The 24,823-nt window shown below is 39.6% G+C and overlaps 1 protein-coding gene across 4 annotated transcripts in view; it reads left to right on the plus strand.

The window, feature by feature from the left end:
* The window catches only part of TBC1D30 (TBC1 domain family member 30), a 52,625-nt gene that overhangs the window by 15,164 nt on the left and 12,638 nt on the right, over window positions 1-24,823 (plus strand). For 3 of the 4 annotated variants that reach the window (XM_057377161.1, XM_057377145.1, XM_057377153.1), the window contains exons 3-8: window positions 13,344-13,405; window positions 13,782-13,847; window positions 16,712-16,837; window positions 17,700-17,885; window positions 21,213-21,381; window positions 22,767-22,935. In XM_057377161.1, coding sequence (XP_057233144.1) covers window positions 16,772-16,837; window positions 17,700-17,885; window positions 21,213-21,381; window positions 22,767-22,935 — 590 coding nt within the window. In that variant the 5' untranslated portion in view covers window positions 13,344-13,405; window positions 13,782-13,847; window positions 16,712-16,771. Of the gene's footprint in view, window positions 1-7,645; window positions 7,815-13,343; window positions 13,406-13,781; window positions 13,848-16,711; window positions 16,838-17,699; window positions 17,886-21,212; window positions 21,382-22,766; window positions 22,936-24,823 lie in introns of those variants that run through there. The other variant, XM_057377167.1, reaches the window with a different exon arrangement.

Genomic DNA, 24,823 nt, shown 5'->3' on the forward strand with positions numbered 1-24,823 from the left:
TGCTTCGGTAGAGACAAATAATTTCTCTAACAAAAAAAAAGGTAATTTGCTCTCTGAAATATCACTTCAGTTCATTACTTTGTATTTAATTTAAAAGGTGTTGTCTCTATATTTTATTGACCATGTAAGCATTGCTATGATTTTATTCCACCTGTTAACTCTAGACTTTATGATACTGGTTACTACAGCAGTTAATAGATATTGTTACTTTAGCGGTGCTTGCATGATACATCTTTTACCTTGCTCATGAGATGCAGATATCCTCTTAGGGTAGCTGTGTATGATCTGCTTTACTGTTAGAGTTGGTACACAAAGGCAATAAGTRAAATAAATTGACTCTCCCCCTCCTTTTGTTTTTTTTTTATCAGAACAACACAGATCACTGTTCCTCAAGTGTCAATTATACGTTCTGAGTTTATTTATGCATGCATTTGAACCAAATAAGAAAAAGCATGTTGAGAAACCTAGATGGTGTTGTTGAATTACAGGCACATGGCCAGTTTTACAACATGGAGATACTTCTGCACTTATCTRTCATTTTTCTCTGATTAAGAGCTTGTTAGTAGCATGTGGAACRTAGCATTTGGAAGCTTCTGCAAACTCGTTTTTGTTGGGTGTACTTTCTTCCTTTTGGAAGACAACATAAATATGAACAAAGAATTAGACATAAAGTGCTCTTCAGCATTTGATTAATCACCTGTTTCAGTGTTTGTACATACGTTTTCAGGAATGCTAGTGTGCATGCTTTCCTTATGTTCATTGTAGATCTAGTCTATCTTCCTCTCATTGCTTTAATATCCAAAACTCTTCACAACCTACTTTTTTGTCTCTGTTGTCCCATCCTTATAATTTTTTACTTAGTGTTCAAGCTTGGCTCATGTCTTCTACCCCCATCCCACATGTTTTAAAGCAAGTAGGTTTTCGATTTCCCCTCATGTTGGCATTTTCTTATAGATGTTTAACCATGTTGAMTATGTTGGGAATTAAAACCTGATCTCTTAGTCCTCTTATTGACCTTGTGCTTGCATGGTGTGTCCCTTGCAGCTTACCTCTGCCATGAAGTCTACAGAAACAACAGCAACTCATTTATTAAGAATACTGTCCATTATGCTTTTCAGTATCATCTGCCTGTCTACCTGTACTTCTCTGTCTGCTAATGTGTTTTATCATTCCTTTTTTTTTTTTTTTTTTTTTTTTAAAGCAGGCAATCTGAGGCTTTGTTTTTTTTTTTTTTTTTTAAAGCAGGCAATCTGAGGCTTTGGTGTGCTTGTGCAATACCTGTGGCAATAGTGCTGCAGCCCGAAATTTGATTTACAGGCACTGCAGTGAATACAGATAGCTTTGGTAGTATATCAGGTGTACTCACTTGTGTAAGTTTGTTGTCCTCTATTGCTGGCATGATAAGGTGAACTAACTTCTGTCTTGTGATCAAGAAAAATTAGTTTAAGCTCCTTTTTGTTTCCCACATAGATAGTTCTTAGTYAAATCTCTGCCTCGCTCTTTCAATGTAGCTATTGAATCATATGTTAAAAGTTTCCACATYGCATCTGTTTTGTAATGTCATTAAGGTTTCTGGTTTTTTTCTGAAATATTTGAGGTGCATGTGATCTGTACTGCATAATGTTTCAAAAACATGAGTCAGTTTCTATTTTTTTGGAATTCTTTCAATTCTCTCCTTTTAAGCTCTGGGAGCAGTCAATTCCCAATCATGGGCCTGGGTTGAAATATGCCACCCTTTGTACCCTGCCYGTTGGCACTGGTTGCTGTCACTTGAGTGCTGAGCCTTGCTGAATTATCAGCAAATTTAAGTTATATCTCCAAACCAGTTTGATCTTAGAACTCCAGATACTACAGAATAYAAGCTTATTAATGGCATGGTACTGAGAGCTGGTGACATAGAAGAGTTAATAATTTGTGATGTAAAGCATTTGAGCATTAACATATTCAGTGTTAGCTTGATGTGATTATGTTGCAGACAGGTTTAAGAAAAGCTTCTGGCTTACTACTGAGTAGTATTCTGAAGACCTCGGGGAAAGCAGRATCTTTTTACTGGATTGAGCACAGATCTGGGAGATGGGTTTATGCAGTTCTGCAGTTGCTGCCTGTAGCGCTGGTATCATACAGATGCTAAGTTTTTCTGCACTTCCCTCATTCATGTGAGCAGTTATGCATCTACAAATGGAGAGAGGTTATGAGTAGGTTCAGGGGGATCACAGGTGCATCTGTATGTCTGTTTTAGCAACCTGCAAGGCTTTTGAGGGCTTTCATATTCTCACCTACRCATAAGCATCTCGTGCTACTCTATGAACAGCCAACGGATTGAGGAACGAGGAACTGCAGTCACCCCTACCTGCACTGATTCACTGCCTGGCAATGTGGTGCCTCCCTGGATGGGAAACTGGTCATCACATTGTGCTGTAAACTGCTAGAAACTGCTTTCATAATTGATTTATGGATGCATTATATTTTCAAGTGCTTTCACTAATGCTGGAAAACTTTGGCATACTTCTCAGGGTGTATCTGCTAAAAATTTCAAGAAGCAGTAGGACTATGAACCTTATTAAACTTACTAGGTGTAAATGTCCATCATTTCCAAMGGACAAATTACAACATGCACTTGTGGGCAGGCTCTGTTGAGGGGACCTTCTTTTCTCATCAATCCCGTCCTGGTGTATGCAAGTGTGTAGTACTGAAGGCAGGAGGGGATAGTGTGAATGGGAGAAAAAGGGAGAATTAGGAAAAAAATCCCAAAACCCCACAACTAAAGATCATAACAAAGAATCCTGAGTCTGAAGTTTTGGTGGCTGAATCCTAACTTGTAGATGAATTTCCTGTTAAAACATATATATATATATATGTATGTATATATATATATATATATATATATATATATATATATGTATATATATATATATATATTATACTGAGCAGTATTATTTTAATTATGGTTTCTAGATCAGTCCTCAACAGATATGGCTAAACAACTGCAAGCAATATTCTTTCTCAGATATCTTTGCTATTAACAAGAGAATTCCTCTGCTCCTCTATCTTAAGCCCTCCAAGAACAASTGTGCTGTTTTAGGGCTTCCTTAAAAAGAAGGCTTTGTTAAAGAGTAATTACCATGCTCACAGTTTTTGAAGGGGGAAATAAAAAATAAGGTTATGTGCCTGAAGTCTAAAGCAAGAGGAAATATTTGACTAACTGCATGCTTCCTGAGACTAAATCATATAAATTTTGTTCTCTGTTCCTGGAAATCATAGCTGTTATTTCCTGTCCATTGTGTAGTTTATATTTTGTGCTGAATACCTTCGTAGGCAAAGACTGGCTCTGCAGTTTTTGTCTGTGATACCTAATATAGGACAGTGAGGTCCTGACCTCTTTTGTGACATTTATGAACAAAGTGATATAAATGATGACAAATGCAATGAAAAGGTYTAAAATATTAATGTTGTGTTGATGAGACTGAGGTGTGTGAACACACTGTACCATTTTCCTGAGCCCTACTTTCAACAAGTGCATAGAATTAACCTTCCCTAGGCACAAATACMGTAGCAAAAATTTGGTTTTGTATTTTTTCTGGAACCATCCTTTGTGCAGTAAAGACAATGCTGGATTACTTGTCTGACAGCAGAAACCAGCTTGGTGGCAGAACTGAATGTTAGCCCAAAATCCTGTTTCTCCTTCTGCATTACACAAATCTCTCTGCATTTGCCCATGTGCCACCTCACAGGCTTTTGTGTTCAAGGGACACCTGCTGTAACATTGCTGTARCAGATGTGTCCCTGTGGTGCCAAAGACCCAACAAGCCAGAGGCCTCTTTGCAAGCTGTCAGAGGTGGCTCCATCTTGTGCGTTGGACGAGTGTGAAACTCCAGGCGGGTTGTGCTTGTTTTTAGACTTTTAGGATGGAGCAGAAGGAAGCAGCGCTGTTTTTTCAGAGGGGATAGAACACACAGAAGTGGGGGCTCCAGTGGTGGAGATGGTTTAATGGGCTAAATGTATTTTTTGCCTTCTGGGTGAATCTCAAACTTGTCTCCAATGTGAACATATTTCATTCCATGTTTTTTCTCTTTACACTGTAATTCGAAAGGGAAATCTTTTTTTCTTTTGAGCYTCATGGTGAACTACAATACACATCAAAAATATGTTGGTTGGATTTAAAATGTCTTTATTTGCTAACCTCTGTAGAGCTATTTTAAACCCAATGATAAAACAATTACATTTTCTGGATACATTTTTTTTCTCTTTAAAGCAGTGTATACAGCTCTGGGGCTTAGCAGATGGTGGGTGACTCTATGATTTGATTAATACAACAGGTTTTCCTGTTGGAAAAACAGGTTGCAACATATTTCCCCCTCTCCCCCCATCCTATTGATATATGTTTCTTTCTGATATTTGCTGTATCATCAGCTGCTTGCTGTCTAAAGATAATTTCCAAAATGCTCTTGGATGAACCATATTAAAATATTACCATATAATATATTTACTATATTTTTTTCATGGGTACATGTTGTTTTAAGTTTTTTTGCCAACATAGGTGTCGAAAAGTAAGTAAGTGGTAAATAAGCTTTCTTCCCAAACTTTGACTGTTTTACTGGGATGTTATGATGCAAATCAGAATTAAGGGAGATCTCTACAATTTTCTGTGAAATAAAGGGRAGGATGTGGACTTTGTGAAATACAGGGACCCAGCTGAAATATCTTACCATTTTTAGTCTTTTGATTACATTCAGTCTTCTTAGCACACATTAGAAGAGTTGAATCATTCCTTCCAGTAATCCTGGGTTTGTTCAGTTAAAGCTCCATACAAACAAACAGCTTCTTTATAAGTGAGATTGATCTGTGGCCCTGTTTCCACTGCTGTTCTTGTCGTTACCCCATCTGTTCATACTCATTGTCCCTTTCTAGCTGTCTGTTTTATGTCATTGTCCCAGTGCAGACAGAAGTGGGTTAAYGAATGGAGAGGCTTAAGGTAAATGGAGTTGGTCAAAACCTGGTGATGATCTTGGGACCGACCAATTGCAACAAAGGAACAGATTATACATATGAACTAGTATTCTTAAGGACTTCTCTGGCCTTAAAATGGCATGTGTAGCAGATGGTGGTAAGACTGTAAAGAGATATAAAATGAGGAAGTAAGGTTTTTCAGAAAGTGACTCTGTTGTGTGGGAAGGAATATGAGAACTACAGAGGGAAGAAGAGTCTTGGGCTGATTATTAMAAAATACTGGAGCTGAAATACCTGCCTAGCCAAATGTTTTGATTTTTTTTTCCCCTCTCTCAAAATCCTTTCTGAATATCTTCTGTCTTGTCAGTAAATGCAGGTGAGGGCTTGTGGACATGACCAGACTTCCACGCACTGGTGGATTAAACTAGGTTCATGATGGTTGACACATCTTGCCCACAGGCAGATTAGAGGCTTTGCCTGATCAGTGATTWAAACCCAGCACCATCCAGTTTTCTAGAAGCTTGGTTCTAACCCTTAAGATATGTATATGTATCCTTAATGGGAGGCCTATGCCTGCCTCTAAAATCCATTTGTACTAATGATCCAGTGAGTCATCAAACCTATTAGTATGGCTTGGCTTCTTCATTTTGACTCCTGAAGTTCGATTTTGCATTTTTTTTCTTCAGAATAACATTGTATTAATTGGCTGGCATGCGGGAAAACTTCTTAATGGTATGCTGGTATGCTTGGAAGTATCCATGTGCCCAGTCACAGAATGATTGTCCTGATTGTTTCCAGTTTTCTTGTAGACAAGATTACAAGCAGGAGAAATAGCAGTAATGGGAATACCCGTTTCTCATTTTGAGAGTCGATTATTATTATCAGCTAAATATTGATGTCTTTCTTAGACCTGATTCCTAATTGTTTAAAAAATGAAGGTAACACAATTTAGTGTAATGACTGATTCTCACTGTATGGATAATGAGTGGTTTCTGAAACTTTGATTATGGCTTCCGAGACTTTGGGCAACAGCATGCGGTGTTGGATTAGTCAGTCTTGAAATGATCCAAGAACAATGTGGCACTATTTGGAAAAGGTGCTCAGGCAAGAGGAGAATAATATTACAGAGATAATACGGCTATTTCTGTATTTAAATGTTGCTGTTACAGTCCCATTGGTACAATCTGTACACCTAGGGAGACTAATTGATTTCAAATTTGATGCTTTAACCACTAAATCATCATCTCCAGCTGGCACAGAAATAAAGTGATTTGCATCATCTACATCAGCAGGGAAGTGTCACCTTTGTTAAAAAAAGAACCACCGACACACAGACTTAATTATCTATTCAGAGTGCAAGCTAACAGCTCAAATGTAGTGACTTTTCTCCCAAACTAAAGCAGATATTTAAAGAGGCATGATCAAAATCACACTTCTTTCAAAGCTTAACAGTGACTTCTAAAGATAGTTATAACTGATTTTAAAAAAAGACTTGATTCTGTGTTTTATATTGTGTATCTTTTATATACTTGTCTTTACTGCTTATCTGTTGCCCATTTTCKCTCTTCATAATGTGACTGAGAAACATATTTTTAATAAAGGAGCAAATTGTTTCAAGGGTACAGTTGTTGGCAGGTAGACTGAGACTTCTGGTAGCTTGGTCTTTGAGCCTGACTAATGTGGTGTGATAAATCTGCTCTCCTTCCACTGAAATGCTGAGTGGTTTAGGTTGTAAAAGCTATCATTATTTCMGATGCTTTTTCTTCTCGTCAATCAAACTGCTAGTTTGAGATTCTGTATTAAACCCTTTTAAGATACTCTTAGGCCAAATAGCACTGGAAAATGTATCTAATAAAGTGCTTCTTTTAACTGTTTAGTGCATGGCATATAAATACTTGTAAATGCAATTGCAATTTAGATTTATAGAAAAGGCTGTAATCTTAGCTGAGGATGTTCAGGGTCTCTGTGAGAGAGAGAGAAGCAGAAACTATGCTGGGCGCTTGCTTGTGCTGCTGCTGGGACTGTCCCTGAGCAGGACCCCACCCTGCCCTGGCACTGACATGCTTGTTACCCTCTTTGCTCTCCCCCTAATCCATGGTCTCGTAGTGCTTGTGGGATTTCTTCCCTCTTTGAAAGGGGCCGCAGGACGATCTACTTATGTCCAGCTGTAGGCCCGAGTACCACGTGAGAAGACTCTTTGGGGGATATTTAGTTCATTTAATTCTCGGGAGAAATGTCACTATTGCCGCCTATTACCAGGCGCCAAGCGAGCCGTGTCCGAATTGCACGTGTCGGGTGGTCTCCGTGCAGCCCAGGGGGTTGTGCAGTTGTCCTGGAGCCCTTTAGCACCGCCGAGCCCCACCACCGCCGCCGGGCTCCCTTCATTTCTAACCAGAGCTGCTGCTCCTCTTCGCCCGCTGCATCCCAGGTGGTGCTGGAGGAGGAGAGGCTGGTTTATTCAGGCAGTGATGCTAGGATTGTGGGCGGGAACAGCCTTTTTTTTTTTTTTTTTTATTTTCTTGTAGTCCTGGAAACAGAGAGTGTTAATTCCCTTTGTTTTTTTTTTTTTTTTTTCTTTCCCCTTTTTGTCTTTCTTCTCTCCTTGTCCTCCCTCTTCTCTCCCGCACTTAGACTTCGCTGTCTGCAGTGCAGGTCCCCGCTCGCCATGCCCCCCGCCCCGCCACCCTAGGGCGAGCTCCCGGGCACCATGCGGCAGGACAGGCTCACGGGCTCGCTGCGGCGCGGGGGGCGATGCCTGAAGCGGCAGAGCTCGGGCGGCGGCGTGGGCACCATCCTCAGCAATGTGCTCAAGAAGCGCAGCTGCATCTCCCGGACCGCGCCGCGCCTGCTGTGCACCTTGGAGCCAGGTACCCGCGCCGGCCGGGCGAGGCGGCGGCTGCCGCCCCGTAAGCGGCTTAGCGGGGCGGGGGGAGCGGCAGGAGCCGCGGGGTCGGCTCGGAGAGGAGGAGGCGGCCGGCGGGCGATGAGGGCCGCGGGTAGGCGCGGCGGGGCGGGGGGCAGCGCCCGGGGGCGGCCCCGGCCCGAGGCAGATGTGCCCCTTGGGCCGCCGCTGCCGCAGCTCTGGCGGGGCCCGGCCGGCGTGGGATGCCGCGGTGGCGGCCTGGGGCCGGCCGTGTGTCCGGAGCGCGGGGCTCCCGCCCGGGCTGGGCCTGCCTGGAGCGGGGAGCGGGGCCTGCGAGGTGGCCCCGGGCGGGGGAGCGGCGGAGGCACCGCGGCGGGTGCGAGGCGGCCCCGGCGGGAGCGGGGCCGGGCCCAGGCGGGAGGCGGCGGGCGGCCGGGGCTGTGCGGGCAGGCAGCGCGCTGCTCCTGCTCCGAGGGGCTGCTCCCGCTCGTGTCCCGCCCGGCCCAAGGATCCCGGCTGCGCTCTCCCGATATCCCGATCCTTTNCTCCGAGGGGCTGCTCCCGCTCGTGTCCCGCCCGGCCCAAGGATCCCGGCTGCGCTCTCCCGATATCCCGATCCTTTACCTGCTCCTGCCGCCCGGCGTTGTCGCTTCGCAGCGCTTTTGTGTCGTCTGTCCCTGCTGCCTTTCTCCCTCCGTCTCCTCTCCCCCGGGCTCGGCGACTCAGCTTTCTGCCAGTCTCTCCCTGAAGTCTCCTCTGAGCCTTACCAGAGCTTTCCCGATAAATCTGCTAACTCTTGGCCTGCCAGAGACCCCTCCTCCTGCCCAGCCTTTGTCTGCTGGTGTTGTCTGAATTTTCAACCATGCCTATCCCGAGGGGGAGGCATCAGCTCTGCAGCTATATTGTCTGGATTCTGCTTCAGGATCAAAATCTTTTAAGACCTGTGTGGTCAGCCAACAACGTTTGTGCTTCAGGGAGGTGGATGYTCAACGGGAGCACTCATGGGTGATCATACTGAATGCTCGATTCCAGTTRCCTGCCATCAAAATTCTGGATTTTTTAAAAAATGAAGTATCAAGATACTTAAATTCAATTTACCATGTTAGAACTGTCCCTTGTAGCTAAAATGTTGTTGACCTGTTACCTTATCCTAGGCATTTACAAAACATGTAAGCCAGAGACCCACTGAAACATAGAGCAATACCTGGAAATAAATAAGGATCGGTTTCCCATTGTACTTGCTGGATGTGCATCAAGCACACAATGGTGACTGCTTCTGTGTTTGATATGAGTTTCAGAGGCTGTTATTAATAAGGTCTCAGATACATTTTGGTACAGATTTATGGAGTTGCTGTTTTCAAGGACATTTCCTGATTTGTAGTTCTCAAAACCCCCTGCTCCAACAGTAGTGAGCTAGTATCTCAGGTAATGACATTATCTGGATAATGACATTCTTTTATTTACAATCACACAAAGACCAGGGGATGTGATCGGAGGCATAAACATGAATGCCATAGTCCTAAAAATCTCAAGTAATTTGGGGTTTCCATATTGATCGTATGTAGGTAAAGATAATTACCTCATTCAGGATGCATGTTTTCATGGAATGGTGAAGATGGAGCACCTAATGAGCCCTTAAAAATATGCTGGATGAAATATTCTTTAAATTTTCTTAGTGACTGAATTAGTTGTCGGTATTAAAAAGTTTCTGTAGACTGGACATTTGAGACGTGCTTTGATACATCCCAGTGAGCTCTGGCTCCTGATGTGMGTGATTTCATGCAGAGTTACTAAGAATATTACTTTTAGAGATAAATTGCATGGCTAAGAATCTTCCTGAAACAGCAAGCAGCATAAGGTTGTAGTTTACATTGACACATTTCTTTCCTCAGATATGGGCTCTCACTGCACATAAAGCTGCTTTAGGCCTGTTTCCTTGTTTATTTTTGATAAAATATTTATTTTCATTCTGTAGGAGAGGTTTTAACAGCCGTGAAGTACAGCCTAGAACCTGTAGTGGTGTACTTTGCAAGTTTAAACCATGGCTTTATAGGTCACAAACTTGAATCAATACASATCATCTTCCTACACTTTTTTCTGGTTCAATATTTCTGAAAAAATCCCAAATTTTGCCCCAATGTTTTTTGTTTAATGTTGCTGAGGGTGGACTGGGAATTTGATTCCGTCACCTAGGTACTTGGCTGACAGTACTTTTGTCCCCTCTTGTGGCTCTTTATGTGGTTCTGTGCTACATTTTGGTTATGCAGTCAAAGACTGCTAGGGTTTGGGAATCCTAGGGATGTAATCTTACCTCTTGCAGCTGTTTCTGGTCAGGAGTCATTGTGCATTTTACACAGAAAAGCTAACAGGACTGGGGTTTGGTGGTGRGGGGGTGGTTATCTTTTTCTCTTTTATTTTTTATATAACTTTTCTGCAGTGGTTTCTGGTGACCAGCTTGCAAGGGCACTGAACAGGCCTTATTTTGGTATTTCCCTGCCCTTCAGAAATTTRTTGTCAAACATGTGTGTGCTTGTGTCTGTGGAGCTAATAATTCCAGTGTGTTCCCAGCGTATTACTGCCTATATGAGTTAATCTGCTTCTCATGTGTGAAGAATCAGTAGAAAGTGTATGGACTGGAGGTGATATTTAATATGTCAAATGTCACTATAACCTGTCTGGTTTGATGTGAAAGGGCTCACACTTTAAGGCCTAAAGGGGTCTTTTCTGCAAAAAGCATGTTTGTGTAATGGAGAGGAATGTGACCCAAAGATGGAGGATTGTCAGAAATAGGAAGATTGAGTGAAAATGGGTGCAGATCTGTATGGATGTGGGGTACTGACAGGGGAAGAAACTTTGGGGAATCTAAGTTAGTTTATGGAGGGAAGACAACTGAATAAAAAAAAAGGGGAATGGTGGAGAAAGGAAGGTTTAAGAAATAMGGGAGGTTGGATGAGGGATAGACATTCATTTCCTTCAAACCCTAAAACTCAGGATGAATTCCTTGTGCAGAGTACAGATGGTTCTTGTGCCAGAAATAAGTAAGGGCAGTGATATGCTGCTCCCCGTTGCTGGTTGCCTTCCTTGCTCTCTCTGTATGGTTGCAGCTTTTTTTTTTTACCTGCTTACTTGCTGTGTTTTTTATTAAGCAAGGTTGTAGTTTTTTGATTTTAAGAAATACAAATTCCTTAAAATGAATGGAAATGAGGAACAATTTGTATATGGTCTGTTGCTCATTTCCCATGGTTCTTTACCTCCCACAAAATTGTCACAGAATTTGATTTGGAAAATAATTATAATGGAGAACAAATAAAGGGACACAGATTCCATCACTTTTACAAGAGGTTACCATGCATGGCCTGACCAAGCAGTTCCTCATCATACTGAAGAGAATGTGCTGTGTAGTCTGGTGTTACAGTGTGATATAATTCTCATTTACAGTAATTTTCACACCTATTTTAATTGTTTGCCGTGATTTAATTAACTTTTGTAGATGGGTGATCTCATTTCAGTCTCATTTAATCACGGGTCTTATTTGAAGGGTCTCATTTCAGTCTGAATCAGGAGGGACAGCTACCGTGACTGTAGTGTGAGCTCCCATGTCATGATGTTCATGTAACTATAGACAGATTTTGACTTGTTTTGAGATTTTGCCTTACTCTGCTTGATTTTTTGAAGACCTGCAATATCTGCTTGTGTCTTTCTTAGGAGGGTCCTAAGACAGAGAGAGAAGTTGTTACTGGGGTTTTTAAGTCTTAAGAAACTGTGAAGGGATTAATATTTGGCTGCTGGGTTGGAAATGAATACATGGTTATTTTGGAAAGTTATTAGTTCTTTGCTATGAGGTACTGTTAGGTAGTGTGTCAGCATCTGTTACCTTAACAAAAGGAGTTCTTGGTATATTTTTGTATGTATTAGGATTTTACAGTACTTACTTTTTTGCTTGAGAATGAGGTTTGCATTTTCCAATTTCATCAAATGTGATACAATTTAATCTTAGTAGATTACTGGCATTGTTACATTGCTTTGAATTATTATGAAGAGATTTATCTATTAGGAGTCCCTGCTGAGTGTCATTACCTTATGGGAAGGAATACTAATAAACAGTTACTTCCAGGAATAGCTGTTAATCCTTTAATCTTTTTTCAAGACACGTCTATTATGGTTTGAAAACTCTATTTTTGTAGACCTGAGTAGCATGTCTTTTAGATCTGAAGCAGGAAAATGAAAGCGCTAATCCCCAGGTCTCCATGATGTAGTTCTAAAACTCTAAAAATCTAAACTGTACTGGTGTTTGTGTGATTTTTTTCTTTGCTTCTATTCACTCACCCCCAACAAAGAAAAAAGAGCCATGGAGAAGAAGGTTTTGTCTTTAAAGATATGTATTTATCAGGTAGTAAAGTTTTAAAGTTACTTACCACCACTTCGTTATGCAAATGCTCAAAGGCATTTTACATTCCATAACTAGCAATTGCCACTACAGTTGGGTTTTCTGTCAGACTTGTAGGTTTAGACCTCCAAAGCACTGGGTATTACTGATGAGTTGATTAGCATGGATTTTACATACTTTAAACCTTGCCGGATTATCCCGTGTTAGGGTTTTCTCTGTGTGTGTGTATGGATATTTATATATTAAAAATATTTGGCTTCATATTCTGGAAAGATGAGAAGCTATGCATAACATAATTCTAMATATGGAGCAATACCATAGTGTTAAATTATGGAGGAAAAATAAAGGAAGACTTTGTTCTTTGTGCCGGCAGACGAGARGGAGGGCATGTGATGTGGTGCCGTGTTCAGCACCTGAGTTCTGGACAGCGGCATTTGAAACACCGAGGAATTTTACATTCGAACGATGGGATAGAAAGCAAATTAAACGTGTTGCTGTTCATTGTGTGCTGGCATACTCCAGTGCCATGTTCGGATCCACTTGGGATTCTGGTATTTTATGTGATATTGTATGAACTATTAGGAGGCCTGCTTTATAATAATTAAAATAGTTTGCTTGTATGGCCAAAATAAAATTTAAGCTTAAATAACAATACTGACCAAATATGCCTTATGTTCTGAGGAATTATTAAAAAAATATTCTGAACAGTAAAATAATTTTAACACACCAAACTCAGAAATAAGTTTTGAGTTATTTCATGTCAAGAAGCTGGCATAGATGAAAAGAAGCTGTCTCTGTACATGTATTTTTCTATGGATGCATATGACAGTTTGTGGTATACTAGTATAGTTTGTGGAACAGTGAATATATGAATATTAGTGAAATGAGTTGTGCCAAACTACATATTGAGGATATTACTGCATTTTTAAAACATTTTGTTTGTGTACTTCTTAACATGTGCCTTGAATCCAACTGCGAAGACAAAAATTCACTGAAACAGGTTGAAATGTGGTTGTTGAAATATGAGACTAAAATTTTGTATTCTTTTTTTGGATGTGGCATTTTTGTTTGGGTTTTTTTGACCTTTTTTTTCTCTTCTGAGCTAAATAAAAATAGTGACTTTATTGTTGCTCTTTTCCTTTCTAGGGGTTGATACAAAATTGAAATTCACTCTTGAACCATCTTTAGGACAAAATGGTTTTCAGCAGGTAATTTCATTTATTTTTTTCTTGAGTTTGTGAAGGAGTGGGTTCTCTGCTATCGAAGTGCTTGCCCTAGTTCAGAAGAGCATCTGTCATGATAATGTCAGCATATTATTTGCAATTGTATCAAGAGCTGTTTCATTCATGTTTGGCTTTCATTGTTTATTCAGATATTTCCTAGATCCTTGTGTCCTGGAATATTATATTTTGTCACATCATTAAGTRGTTAATCTGTATCTTCCTTGTGAGTGGATTAAACAGTTAGACTCTGAAATGTAGGCAGTGAAATGAATGTGCATGTTTGCAAGGTAGTAAATGTTGCTGTACTGTAGCATTAAACTGATGGTGGATGTTTTACATTTTTGGATGCTTTTGTTTTTAGTGGCACGATGCGCTCAAAGCAGTGGCCAGATTACCCACAGGCATCCCAAAGGAATGGCGGAGAAAGGTAGGTAGACCTCTATGCCTTGTAGGCCCTCCTGACTGTAGGTTCCTCAGAAGAGATAAATGACATCAATATTGTCTCTTGGTGCATTTTATAACAAATATTTGGACCTTTTAAGTATTATTTAAGATTTTTCCTGGTTTATATTCTTCAGTGACAACATCACAGAGCAGCTGGAAAGGCTGAGGTGACAGGTAAAGATGGTGTTTTCAAAAGTTGGGTTCTTTCTGCTTTGAGGCTTAAGTAACTTATTCTGGTGCAGATGTTGTTGATTCAGTCTATCAGTCTCAAGAAATTGCGCTGGTAAATTGCCCCCACAGCTGAAGGTAACTGAAAGGAGAACATACCTGCAGGGTAGGCTGTCACACTTATGAAGCTGAAGTTGATTGATGCTAAATTCTGACAAGAATGCTGATAGAAACATTTGATGGGGGAAAGTCAGATTGCTGAAATTAGGGAAATTCGGAGTCAGGAGTGATGTAGAGTGGCAGAGTGTGCCATTAATGGGAAATTGCACTGAGTTACTGTTGTAGGAAAGGGTCCATTGGGATTTTGCTAGACTTACTTTGTTACATTCTTCAATATTTGAAGTTCCCTAGCATAAAAAGAGGCATGTCTATTAACTTTTTCTTTAAAACTCAGTCACACAATATCAGCTTTAAAAACACAGTTTTAATAAAAATAATACTTTTGAAGACTGATAAAATACATGTAGTTCCACATATTTTTGATGCATTAGCCTTATTTTCTTTCCATGTTTTTGCTGTCTTTTCAAACTGAACTTCTTTACAAATCAGGACAGAAGGAAGAGATGAATTAGTGGCATCGTTTTCCTCACACCACGTTGAATTTATTTTTAATCTGCAACTTCAGTGAATGATTATAACCATCTAACAGCCTTTTTTCTTTCCTGAAATATTCTTTTCCCACACTCCAGAAAGTGTCTCAGACACTTTTCTGTGGTATATGAGTCTTAGAAGTTACGAATCACAGAAGGGCTGAGTTTGGAAGGGATCTTTGGGGATCATTTGGTCCAACCTCACTGCCCAAGCAGGGCCATCTACAGCTGGTTGCCAAGGACTGTGTCCAAGTGACTTTCGAATATCTCCARGGAAGGAGATTCCACAATCTCTCTGGGAARTCTGTTAGTGCCCAGTCACCCTCGCAGTGACTGTTTGAGGGGAACCTCCTGTGCTTCTGTTTGTGCTCATTGTCTCCAGTTCTGTCACTATGCAGAGTTGAGAAGTGATGCCTGGCTTCATCCTTCTTGCACCCTGCTTTCTGGTGTTTATACACACTGGTAAGATTCCCCCTTAGGTGACTTTTCTCCAGTCAGAACGCTTTCAGCCTTTCTGTGTAGGGAGAGATGCTTTGCAGCTGAGTGGTCCCCAGTGTATGCTGGTGCTTGGGATCATTTCCCCCAGATGTAGGATTTTGCACTTGTCCTTGTTGAACTTCATGMGGTTCTTGTCAGACCATTTTTCCATCCTGTCAAGGTGTCCTTGGGCTTATCAGCCACTCTTCTGTGTAATCAACAGACTTGCTGAGGGTGTGCTCTGCCACATCATCCAGCTCAGATCTRTCTTTCCTTTTCACTCTGCCCATCTCTGTTTGTTTACGGTGACCACATGATGCCAACCAAAGAAGTAGTGATAATAAAAGAGATGATGTCTTTTCACTGCCATTTTCTGTTTTTGCAATGATTTTAAGACAGCATGTTGGCAGCATGCTGATTGCTGCCTTTGCTTCAACAAAAGGAGCAGGATGACGTCTATATTATTGTTGTGGCATGTGACATTTGGTTTCTGAGGCTGGCAGAGATAAAGAATCCAGTCAAACAACATCAGTAGGACGTCAGTAGTGCTGAGGCTGTTGGGAGGTGGAACAGTGGCATTCCTCTGCATGGGTGGCTTTGGAAAAGTGTGGGAAGGGACATTTAAATGCAGAAAACATGAGATTCTGGGAGCTGTATATAAATTCCTTCATCATGCAGCCATCTAAGTGTTTAAATCTGTGGGAAGTGTCTAAATTGCTTTTCTCACTTGAGTGAATTAATGGCTGATAGAAAACTTAGCGTTCATGATTTCTTTTATTTTTCTGAAGAGAAAGATCCTTTATTGTTACTTGTTGTTATTGTATGATCTCTCATGTACCTTTCATGGTTCAGGAACTTTTCAAATCTTTAATAAAGGTCCAACCTTTGTCTTGGATACACATGCATAAATCTATGYTGGCAATTATTCGGCAGTAAAGGTAGTGAAAATGTTTGTTTCACAATTCCCTGTGGTACCAACAATTTAGGAAGCCCTCTTGTAAGAGTAAGTTGTTCTGTCCAAGTGATGCTTTCAGATCAGTCCCTAATGGTGAATACTAGATGCTATTTATTCTACAAAGCACATAAGAAGAGACTTCTTGTAAAGAGAAGCACCAGCACAGCTAGATTTCTTTTGGGAGTTTCCAAAACAGATGTATCCATGGTTGAGTTTGAGGAAAGCCAGCAGTAGTGCTACCCTTTTATAAAAYGCTTTGTTGGTTATGAGGATAGAAAGTCTGAACTGACAAAGGGGGTCCTTGCTTTGTGTTTCTGTCTTGGAGGGCCCCTGTGAATTCACTGACAGCTGACTTGCATCTTTGTAAGCAATTCACAAACCTGGATGCTTAATGCTAATAACCATTTCCTTCCTTTTTGTTTTAGGGAGCAAGGTATTAATTGTGCAAAAATCGTTGTAGCTAAAATACTCTTCTGCGTATTTCAAGTCTAACAGCAGATCACATATGAGTGAAGCTGATAAGGTTTATCTAACAATATATATCAAAACTCTATATTTTATCTGAAAAATAATTAATTTTGCCATATGTATTTCTAGGTTTGGCTGACCCTGGCTGATCAGTACTTACACAGTATAGCCATTGACTGGGACAAAACTATGCGTTTCACATTCAATGAAAGAAGTAATCCTGATGATGACTCTATGGGCATCCAGATCGTAAAGGTAGCTAGCTAATTTTTTATTTATTTTTCAATTTTTTAATGAAAAACTGACTTTTAAATTTGGATTTATTTTCATTTCTTCGACTGCTTTGGTAAAAATTATATCTTAACTCCCTTTGGCCTGTTAAATTTTCTTTTTTTCAGCTGCTTTGGGCCTTTTATCCTAATCTGATTAGTGTTGGCTGGGAAAAAAATCTATTTTTTTTCTGTGTTTTTTACTCCATTGTTAGTTTTTCTAGGTTTTGAAAAAATACTGGAGTCTAATGAAGACAAAGGAACATAAGTGGGTTTTTTTCTTCTCTGTAAACTCAAATGTTTGCTGGGAGTAAAACGTATGTTTTATAATACAGCAAATGAGCATTTTTGGGTTGTTTTACAGGAGTGAAAAACTTGTCTGTGTGTATTTCTCAGCTGATTAATATTTAATATTTGAAACAATCAGCCAAGTTGTACATTCTGCCTTTTACTTACGAATCACTTAAGGACATGGTTTCTGGTTTTTATGTTTTGAAAATTCAGTTGTCTAGTAGTTCTTCTATACTTTGATAAAAACAATTGTTCTTTTTTGTTCAGTTAAGCAGCTGTCATGTCTTGCCTCTGAAATCCAGAGATCTGTTAATATCTTCTGTGGCAATACCTTATGAACATCTTTTAGGGGACTTGCTTATTTAAGAGCTTACTGAAACACTTTCTCTTGGGTAAGCTAAAGGTTTCACAGATTAAAAAGGAAACGTCATCAACTTTGGGAGTATGTACTGGGAGGGTGGAGGTGGTAGGAAAACTGGGACAGGGAAGAGAACTAATGGGGGAAGGAAAATACACATACTTACTCTCCTTGTCCTGTCTTTTTTTCCCTTTTAAAGGACCTTCATCGAACTGGCTGCAGTTCTTACTGTGGCCAGGAGGCAGAGCAAGATCGAGTGGTATTAAAACGTGTTTTGCTGGCTTACGCCAGGTGGAATAAATCTGTTGGCTATTGTCAAGGATTTAACATACTAGCTGCACTTATTTTGGAAGTAATGGAGGGCAATGAAGGGGATGCCCTGAAAGTGAGTAAAATACTTTTTTTTTCAGTGTTAAAGATTGTGAACTTTAAAATAAACCAATGTGTGAATTTTGGAGACAGCCTTAAAGAGCAGGACTCAAAAGAATTAGCTAATTTGTATCTGTGTATTTTTTATTTTGTTATCCTGTCCAAGCTACAAGGAGTAGTTTGAATGTTATCACTGTTAAATATTTTTTCAAATAGAAACAAATGAGAGCTTGGCCATAAAAAAATAAATGGGACCACTGCTATTTACTGTAAAATATCTTATCCTGTAATCCKAAATCTGCTTGCAAACACCATAGGCAGCTGAAATGTTAAAGTTTCATTATTTAGCATCTTATGTGACGGCTGCATATGAGGCAGTTAATAAATTGGCTACTTTTTAAAGCAAATAGTAGGAAAAGGCTAAATATTAAAAATGAAAGTAAATCACTTTGAAGGTAATTTCTGGGTTAGGTTAATCTTACAATGTTTTGTTTCCTAACAAGTTTTTATTATAATCAAAAGAAAGCTTCATGTAATTTATAATATGTCAGAAAATGGAAATAAAATTTACTATAGGACATGGTTTAAGGTTTGGCAAGATCATGTGCAAATTTCCTAAAATAAACTTGCTCATGTGTATGAGTTGGGGTCAAATAAATAAAAGATGACTGTGACTTTTGAGATACTGAGCTGTTTGTTTTGCTTTAGACAATGATTTAAATATGGTAAATATTTAAATTCACTCAGAGCTCCTAAAATATAAAGCTTGTGGCAGTACAGTCCAGCTAGCTGGTATTTAATCCTTCATTCTAGACAGCTGCCTGTAATAGGAAGAATATACCATAATATACCAATTTTATATCAGAAAGTAAAATTTATTTTCAATAATTCTTGATTAAAATTTCTTCAATATTTTAAACTGTAATTTATCACATTTTATTGTGATCTTATGGTGTCCAGAAGCTCCCCAAACTCATGGTAGCATACAAAAAATGATTGCCCAAGGTTTATGAAGTCTAAGTTGAAGATAACAACCGTGTGCATCCTTATGTGTTGTCTTTTATTGTGAGTTGTGTCAGGCCCCTKGTGTGGAGGAGATAATGGACTGAAGCCAGACTGCCCTAGGGATGTAAAGCACTGTAGGCTGTTCGTGCCAAAACTGGTCTTACCTGGCAAAAATAAGAACGGAAAATAAAGTAGTTTCTTTTCCAAACTTAGTGTGTGGGCTYTGCAGTGTTGGAATTTTCCCAGAAGAGAGAGGGAAGAGGGGAAGGGCCAGGGTGGGTGGGAGGAAGTAAGAATTGGGTATGTGATGGTTTTKTTGTAGTCACTGCCGATTAAAGCAAGCAGTGAGTGACTTCAGAACAACTACAGAAGCCAGGAAAGATGCCCTCAGGATTATAGCTATGGAGTAGCTGTGTTTGGTTTATTGTAGAGTCTGGGAGTTAAGGGGGCCTAGGGCATTCTCAGGTCTTGCCAATCAGGTCCCATTTCTGGGAAGGGCATTATAAACAAAAGCTCTGTGTCTGGGAAGCATCTCCCAGGGGCTGGGAACCAGTAGGTTCTGCTGGCACCATGGGGCTTTAACAGCACAGGACCGGACATGGTAGCTTCAGTGAATGSCCAGGAAGTGATACTTAAGTGCTCACAAGTTGGGGTAAGCATGCTTAAATTAAATCTCTGGAGTTGCCTCAAAAATTAGAAATCATGGTAAGCAAGAAAATCCCAGCTTGCTTGTGTAGAAGCTATCGAAGCATGCATTAAAGTCTCATAGATACCAAAACATAAAAATTGCTTTTTCTTGCATGTTATTGTGTGGAAATACTGCAGAATCAAATAAAAATAAATATGTAGATATGTGTTACAGAGAAAGTATTGCAAACTGGTAAATACCTTAAGGGTTCTTTAAAAAGTCTTCTCAAAGCAATTCACATGTTGGTGAATTGAATGAACTTCAGTGTGGAAAAAGATTTCTGTTCTTCTCTGTGCTCTCTTGTGTCTGAGATCAGTGAAGTAATACCACTCAGTGGGAAGGGAGCAAAGGCTTTTATGAAACAGTGGGGTTTACAGCTTATGTCTTAAGGAATTAATGAAAACACAAATAGCATAGTTTAAAGTTAATGTTGCTATATTAAATTACTCTTCCATTGGTTGAATACATCTGAACAAAACAAAGTGTATTTTTATAAGACAATGAGTTGACCCACTGTTCAGCAAAAGTTAGGTAATGCRTCTGACAAAGTACAATGCTCCCGTGTAAAAGCTGTTGATTTGCCTGTGTTGACTATGGATCCACATGCTTTAAAACATGGAAGATAAGACTGCTGTTGCCTGAAGAAATCTTGCGAGGATGAGTGGCAATATGTGGTCACAAGCCGCTGGGAAATAAAAGAAAGCAGTGCTTTGGTAGTCCTGTGTCTGAGAAGCTGTTTTTGTGGACATGTTAAGAAAAGAGAGGGTTTGGAAGGAGGATTGTCTCCTGTGTGCGAAGGTGCAGTACTCCTCTTGGGAATTAAGGACTGTATGAATCATGGTAAGGATGCTCATATGAGAGTAATGGAGACTTGAAAGAGACTTTGTGCAGGCTCTCTGGATATGGTTAATAGAGTGGCCRTAGAGATTGTAAAAGATCCTGAAGTGAAGGTCCATATCTTCTGTTAGGCGGATGATAAACATCAACTTCTGCATATTTTTTATTGCATTTGTTCACTCTCAAAAGTTTGGCATTATCTATTTAATCCTTTATCACCCATGTTGAGCTATCTCACTTGAAACAGATGTCTGCTTAAAATGTCTCAATCTGCTTTATTTAGCCCCTTTTAAAGTGACAAATTGGAGTACAGCACACAGCAACACATCACAGTTAAATATAAGGAGAATCTCTTTTTAAAGAACAGTACCTTGCATTTTGGAGAGGGAAAACAGGGGATTTGCAAGATCAGTCTTCTGGTTGTGTCATTACCCAGAGAAGGGATAATGAGACTCTCCAGCAGTGGAGAATCTCATGAACAGTTCCAATATCAGAAGTGTCAAAAAGTGCATTTGGTGTGAATAATACTGCCCGCTTGGGYGTAGCTTACTGTGACATTTATTTCAGTTATTCATGGTTTATAAATTCTGGACAGTTTCAGGCCTTTGCATCTTGATACTTGTGGATACCTAGGGTACCTGTGGATGCTCAAAATGATAGTATTTTCTTCCCATATAAGTAGAAGTACCCGAGGTGTGTGTTGCCACTGCCTCCAAGTAATTCTTTAGTGAACAGAGAAATTTTATTTTTCTGTTATTCCTAGAAAATAACTGATCTGTAAGTCCTACATGCTGGTCTTTCATTTGCCCACAGATCATGATTTATCTAATAGATAAGGTGCTTCCTGATAGCTACTTTGTCAATAATCTCCGTGCTCTCTCTGTGGATATGGCTGTTTTCCGAGATCTTTTACGAATGAAGCTTCCTGAACTGTCCCAGCACTTAGACACCCTGCAAAGAGCTGCTAACAGAGAAACTGGAGGTATGTTCAACAGGAAATGCTATTAAACTCCATGTTGCTGTTGTTTTGTCTGAGCATTGGTGTAAAAATACAATATTTTAGGTGTTAATATGACTTTATTGCTTAGAATGTGGATTTTAAATTGCTAAGGGTAAATATGTTTTCCATTATTGATAATCTTAACATAAATAGGTGGTACTTTCAAGAAAAAACAAAGGGAAATAATTTRGTCCCACCACTAGCTGCAAACAGAACTGTGTTGACAAGAGTATACAAAGCATGGAGTGACAACACTAACACTAGCTTAGCACCAGGTCTCTCTTGGAAAGGTAATTTCTTGCCTTAGCTCAAGATAGCTGTCCTGCTATTGCTCCCTGTAGCTGCTGGCTCATATAGCTATTCTGGGAAGAGTTACCATGTGAGAGGCAGTGGGGGCTGGTTAGGATTTTTTCACCTGGATGCTTTCCAATTCACAGGTGCAAAACTTGGAAATGCATCTTGGGTTGCTACCTAAAAACTAATTTTGCATCATAATTTTTTTTTTTCTGGCATAGCATTCTATCCAGACTTACAGTTCTTTTATTTGGGAATGTTCTGGGGAGGGCAGGAGGTTTTTTGCTAGTTGATTTGGTTTCTTTTTCAGTTGGGAAGCTAAGTGGACCCTGAATTCTGTCTTAGAAAGGATCTGCTACTATGTTCCATGTGGCTATGCCCAAACTATGTTTTTGCATAAAAACCAAAGAAACGGTATTAAGGAATTGTTTGCTCTTTGAAAGTGTTTTCACAGGCTGATCTTTCTGGTCATGGCCTTCAGGGCCTCAGCTGATACAGGGATGCAAAAAGTGTTCTCTGAGCATAACAAGAAAGTAAAACTTAAGAGTTTCAAGCTGAAATGCTACATCTTGTTTGAAACTTAACAAGTGCATCAAGATGTTAAAATAAGAGATMTGATTTTACAGAGACAGTCACCTTCACCTTCATGTAGACAAACACTCCATCAGTTACTGAAGAAATGCAGCATTTTGCAGGGGAGTTGGTGGGTTTGCGGTTTTGTTTTGTTTTTTTAATAGAAGTTTTAATTTTATATAGCTTTGGGGAAGAAGAAACAGTCTTTCTGATATAAGAGAAGAAAGTATGGCAGTGTATTCCAGAATTTACAGACCAAAACCAATGCTGTTGCTTAGGTTTTTTTTGCAGTGCAGCAGAATGGAAGGTGACTATGTAATTTYTCCATTGTTCTTCTCAGCTTATCTTAGAACAGCCGCAGGCTAAGTAAGTTTTGAGCAATAACAGAGGTGCTAGCATGAATGTCTGGTGGATTTTAGCATGTAGTTTATACTCCTTGTAAAATGATAGTAAATTGCAGTTACTTCAAGTTTTTTTCTTTTTTGTTTTTTTAACTTCAGGAGGCTATGAACCCCCACTTACAAATGTCTTCACAATGCAGTGGTTTCTGACACTCTTTGCCACCTGTCTGCCTAATCATACAGTTCTGAAGATCTGGGATTCAGTATTCTTTGAAGGCTCAGAAATTATACTGAGAGTAGCTTTGGCTATCTGGGCAAAGCTAGGAGAGTAAGTGGTCCTTTTTATCTGATTTTTCGTTTCAGTATAARCCATGTCTAACTTTTATTTTCCTTAAGAAGATGTTCTCAATTCTAAACAAAATGCAGTCTTTTAAGGTTTCTAAAAACATGTGTTTCTGATATCATGTCAGAATGGGAATGCTAATTAATTGATCCTTTTTGCAGGAAATATCTCCAGTTGTTGGAGTTGTCTGTGTATAATAACGTTGTGCTGTGATAAAAGGTTGGACTTTCCAGAACCTAAACCTCTTAAGGAACTGGTAAATACTCTGTGTAAAGCACACAGAGACTTGAGGATGACCATTTAACTTAGTTGGGTACCTGAAACTGGGGATGTTAATTCCCTGGGTTTCACTTAAGGAGACTTAAGGGTTTGAGCCCATTGACTTTGCCCAGTACAGGAATTCAGTGTTACTAAGGGAATGACCTTGTGGTACATGAATCTTTTCTGTTAAGGCCTGAAAATGAATTTTCCTGAAATTCTTTGCTTTTAAGCACATTCAAGCCAAGTTTCTATTAYAGTCCTTTATGGCCTTGGAAACTTAGCACATGGCCAGAACACAAGAGAGGATTAGTTCTTTAAACTCCTCTGTTGTCAAAGCAAATATTTGCGTTCCAAAGAGTTTACAGTGCTCCCAGAGAAATGAGTTTTGTCACTGGTTTCCGTGGGAGGTGTGAGCTCTGACAGGTCAAGCAGATGTTAGTTCAGCTGGAAATGTTTTTCAGCTGGCATCAGCAGCTTCATCAGTTTTTTCTTGTGATGCCTGTTAAAACTCATCTTCCTTTTTGCCCTGAAACTGAACCACTGGGATGTATGTTCAATTCTGTCCTTGGAGGTTTAATTTCCATTTTGATTTATTAATAAATAAAAAGTGCAGGCCAGCAGCATTGTAAAAGGCTTTGTTTAGTACATTTAATTTTTAATCTCAAGAATAATAATTAGAATAATAATTTCCTGAGAGATTTTTTAAAATCAGTTCATGAATGAAACCTGCATGAATCATTTGCGTTAGAACTAAGCTATACGTCATCACATAGTGCTTTAGGTAAAAGGTTCTATTAGAGTGGATCTTTGTGCACTGGAATTGTGAATGTTACGACTCATAACATGATGAAAAAGGAAGTTACTACTTTAAAGATTTTACTGTAAAGCTCAAAACAAAATTAAACATGTTTTAAAAAATTGAAAGGAACAGASGCAAGAAATATATAAGAATGTGTCCAAGAGAATAAGCTGAGCACACTGAACATTTTGTAACTATTGTGTCTGGGGAGGACTGGTAAAAAAATGAGCACTGTTTTTGCTGGAAGAATGTGGAGAAAAGAAAAATCACACTGTTCACAGTTAGAACTAGAACAGGATGGGTTTAAAGAAGCAGCGCCTGAAAGAGTGATCATAGTCTCATGATCTTCATACTTCTCAAGACTCATTGTCAAAATGAAAATAGGGTGAGAAGTGCATTTTTAAAATATGGGTGGCTCAATCATACTTCTGTTTGAGGGAGACTGAAAGAATGGGAAGGTTAAATATCGGTGCTGTGGAGAAAGCAGTATGTGGAGGTCATGAGACACTGAGATATCAGGGCAGGTAAACAGTAAGTTTGTGATAATTGGCTATGTACCCATTGTTTCCACCAATTTTTTTTAGCCACATAATCATTGTTTAAACTATGTTAAGAGTTCAGTAGGATTTTCGTAGTTCTGTGCAGATGYTGAAGATCAAGGGAAGCTGCTTCTTCGATTGGTTGAGAAAAAAAGTCAGTGTATTTCTCTTCATCATTCTAGCATCTGTATTTTAGAGGAGAGGCTACAATATGTAGCCATCAATGCACTTCTTTGGGATAGAAGTAAAACAAATTTTTCATTTGACAGGAAAG

This window comes from Malurus melanocephalus, unplaced genomic scaffold (assembly GCF_030028575.1).
Source record: "Malurus melanocephalus ecotype Western Australia unplaced genomic scaffold, MMel_1.1 scaffold_10, whole genome shotgun sequence".
NCBI lineage: Eukaryota > Metazoa > Chordata > Aves > Passeriformes > Maluridae > Malurus > Malurus melanocephalus.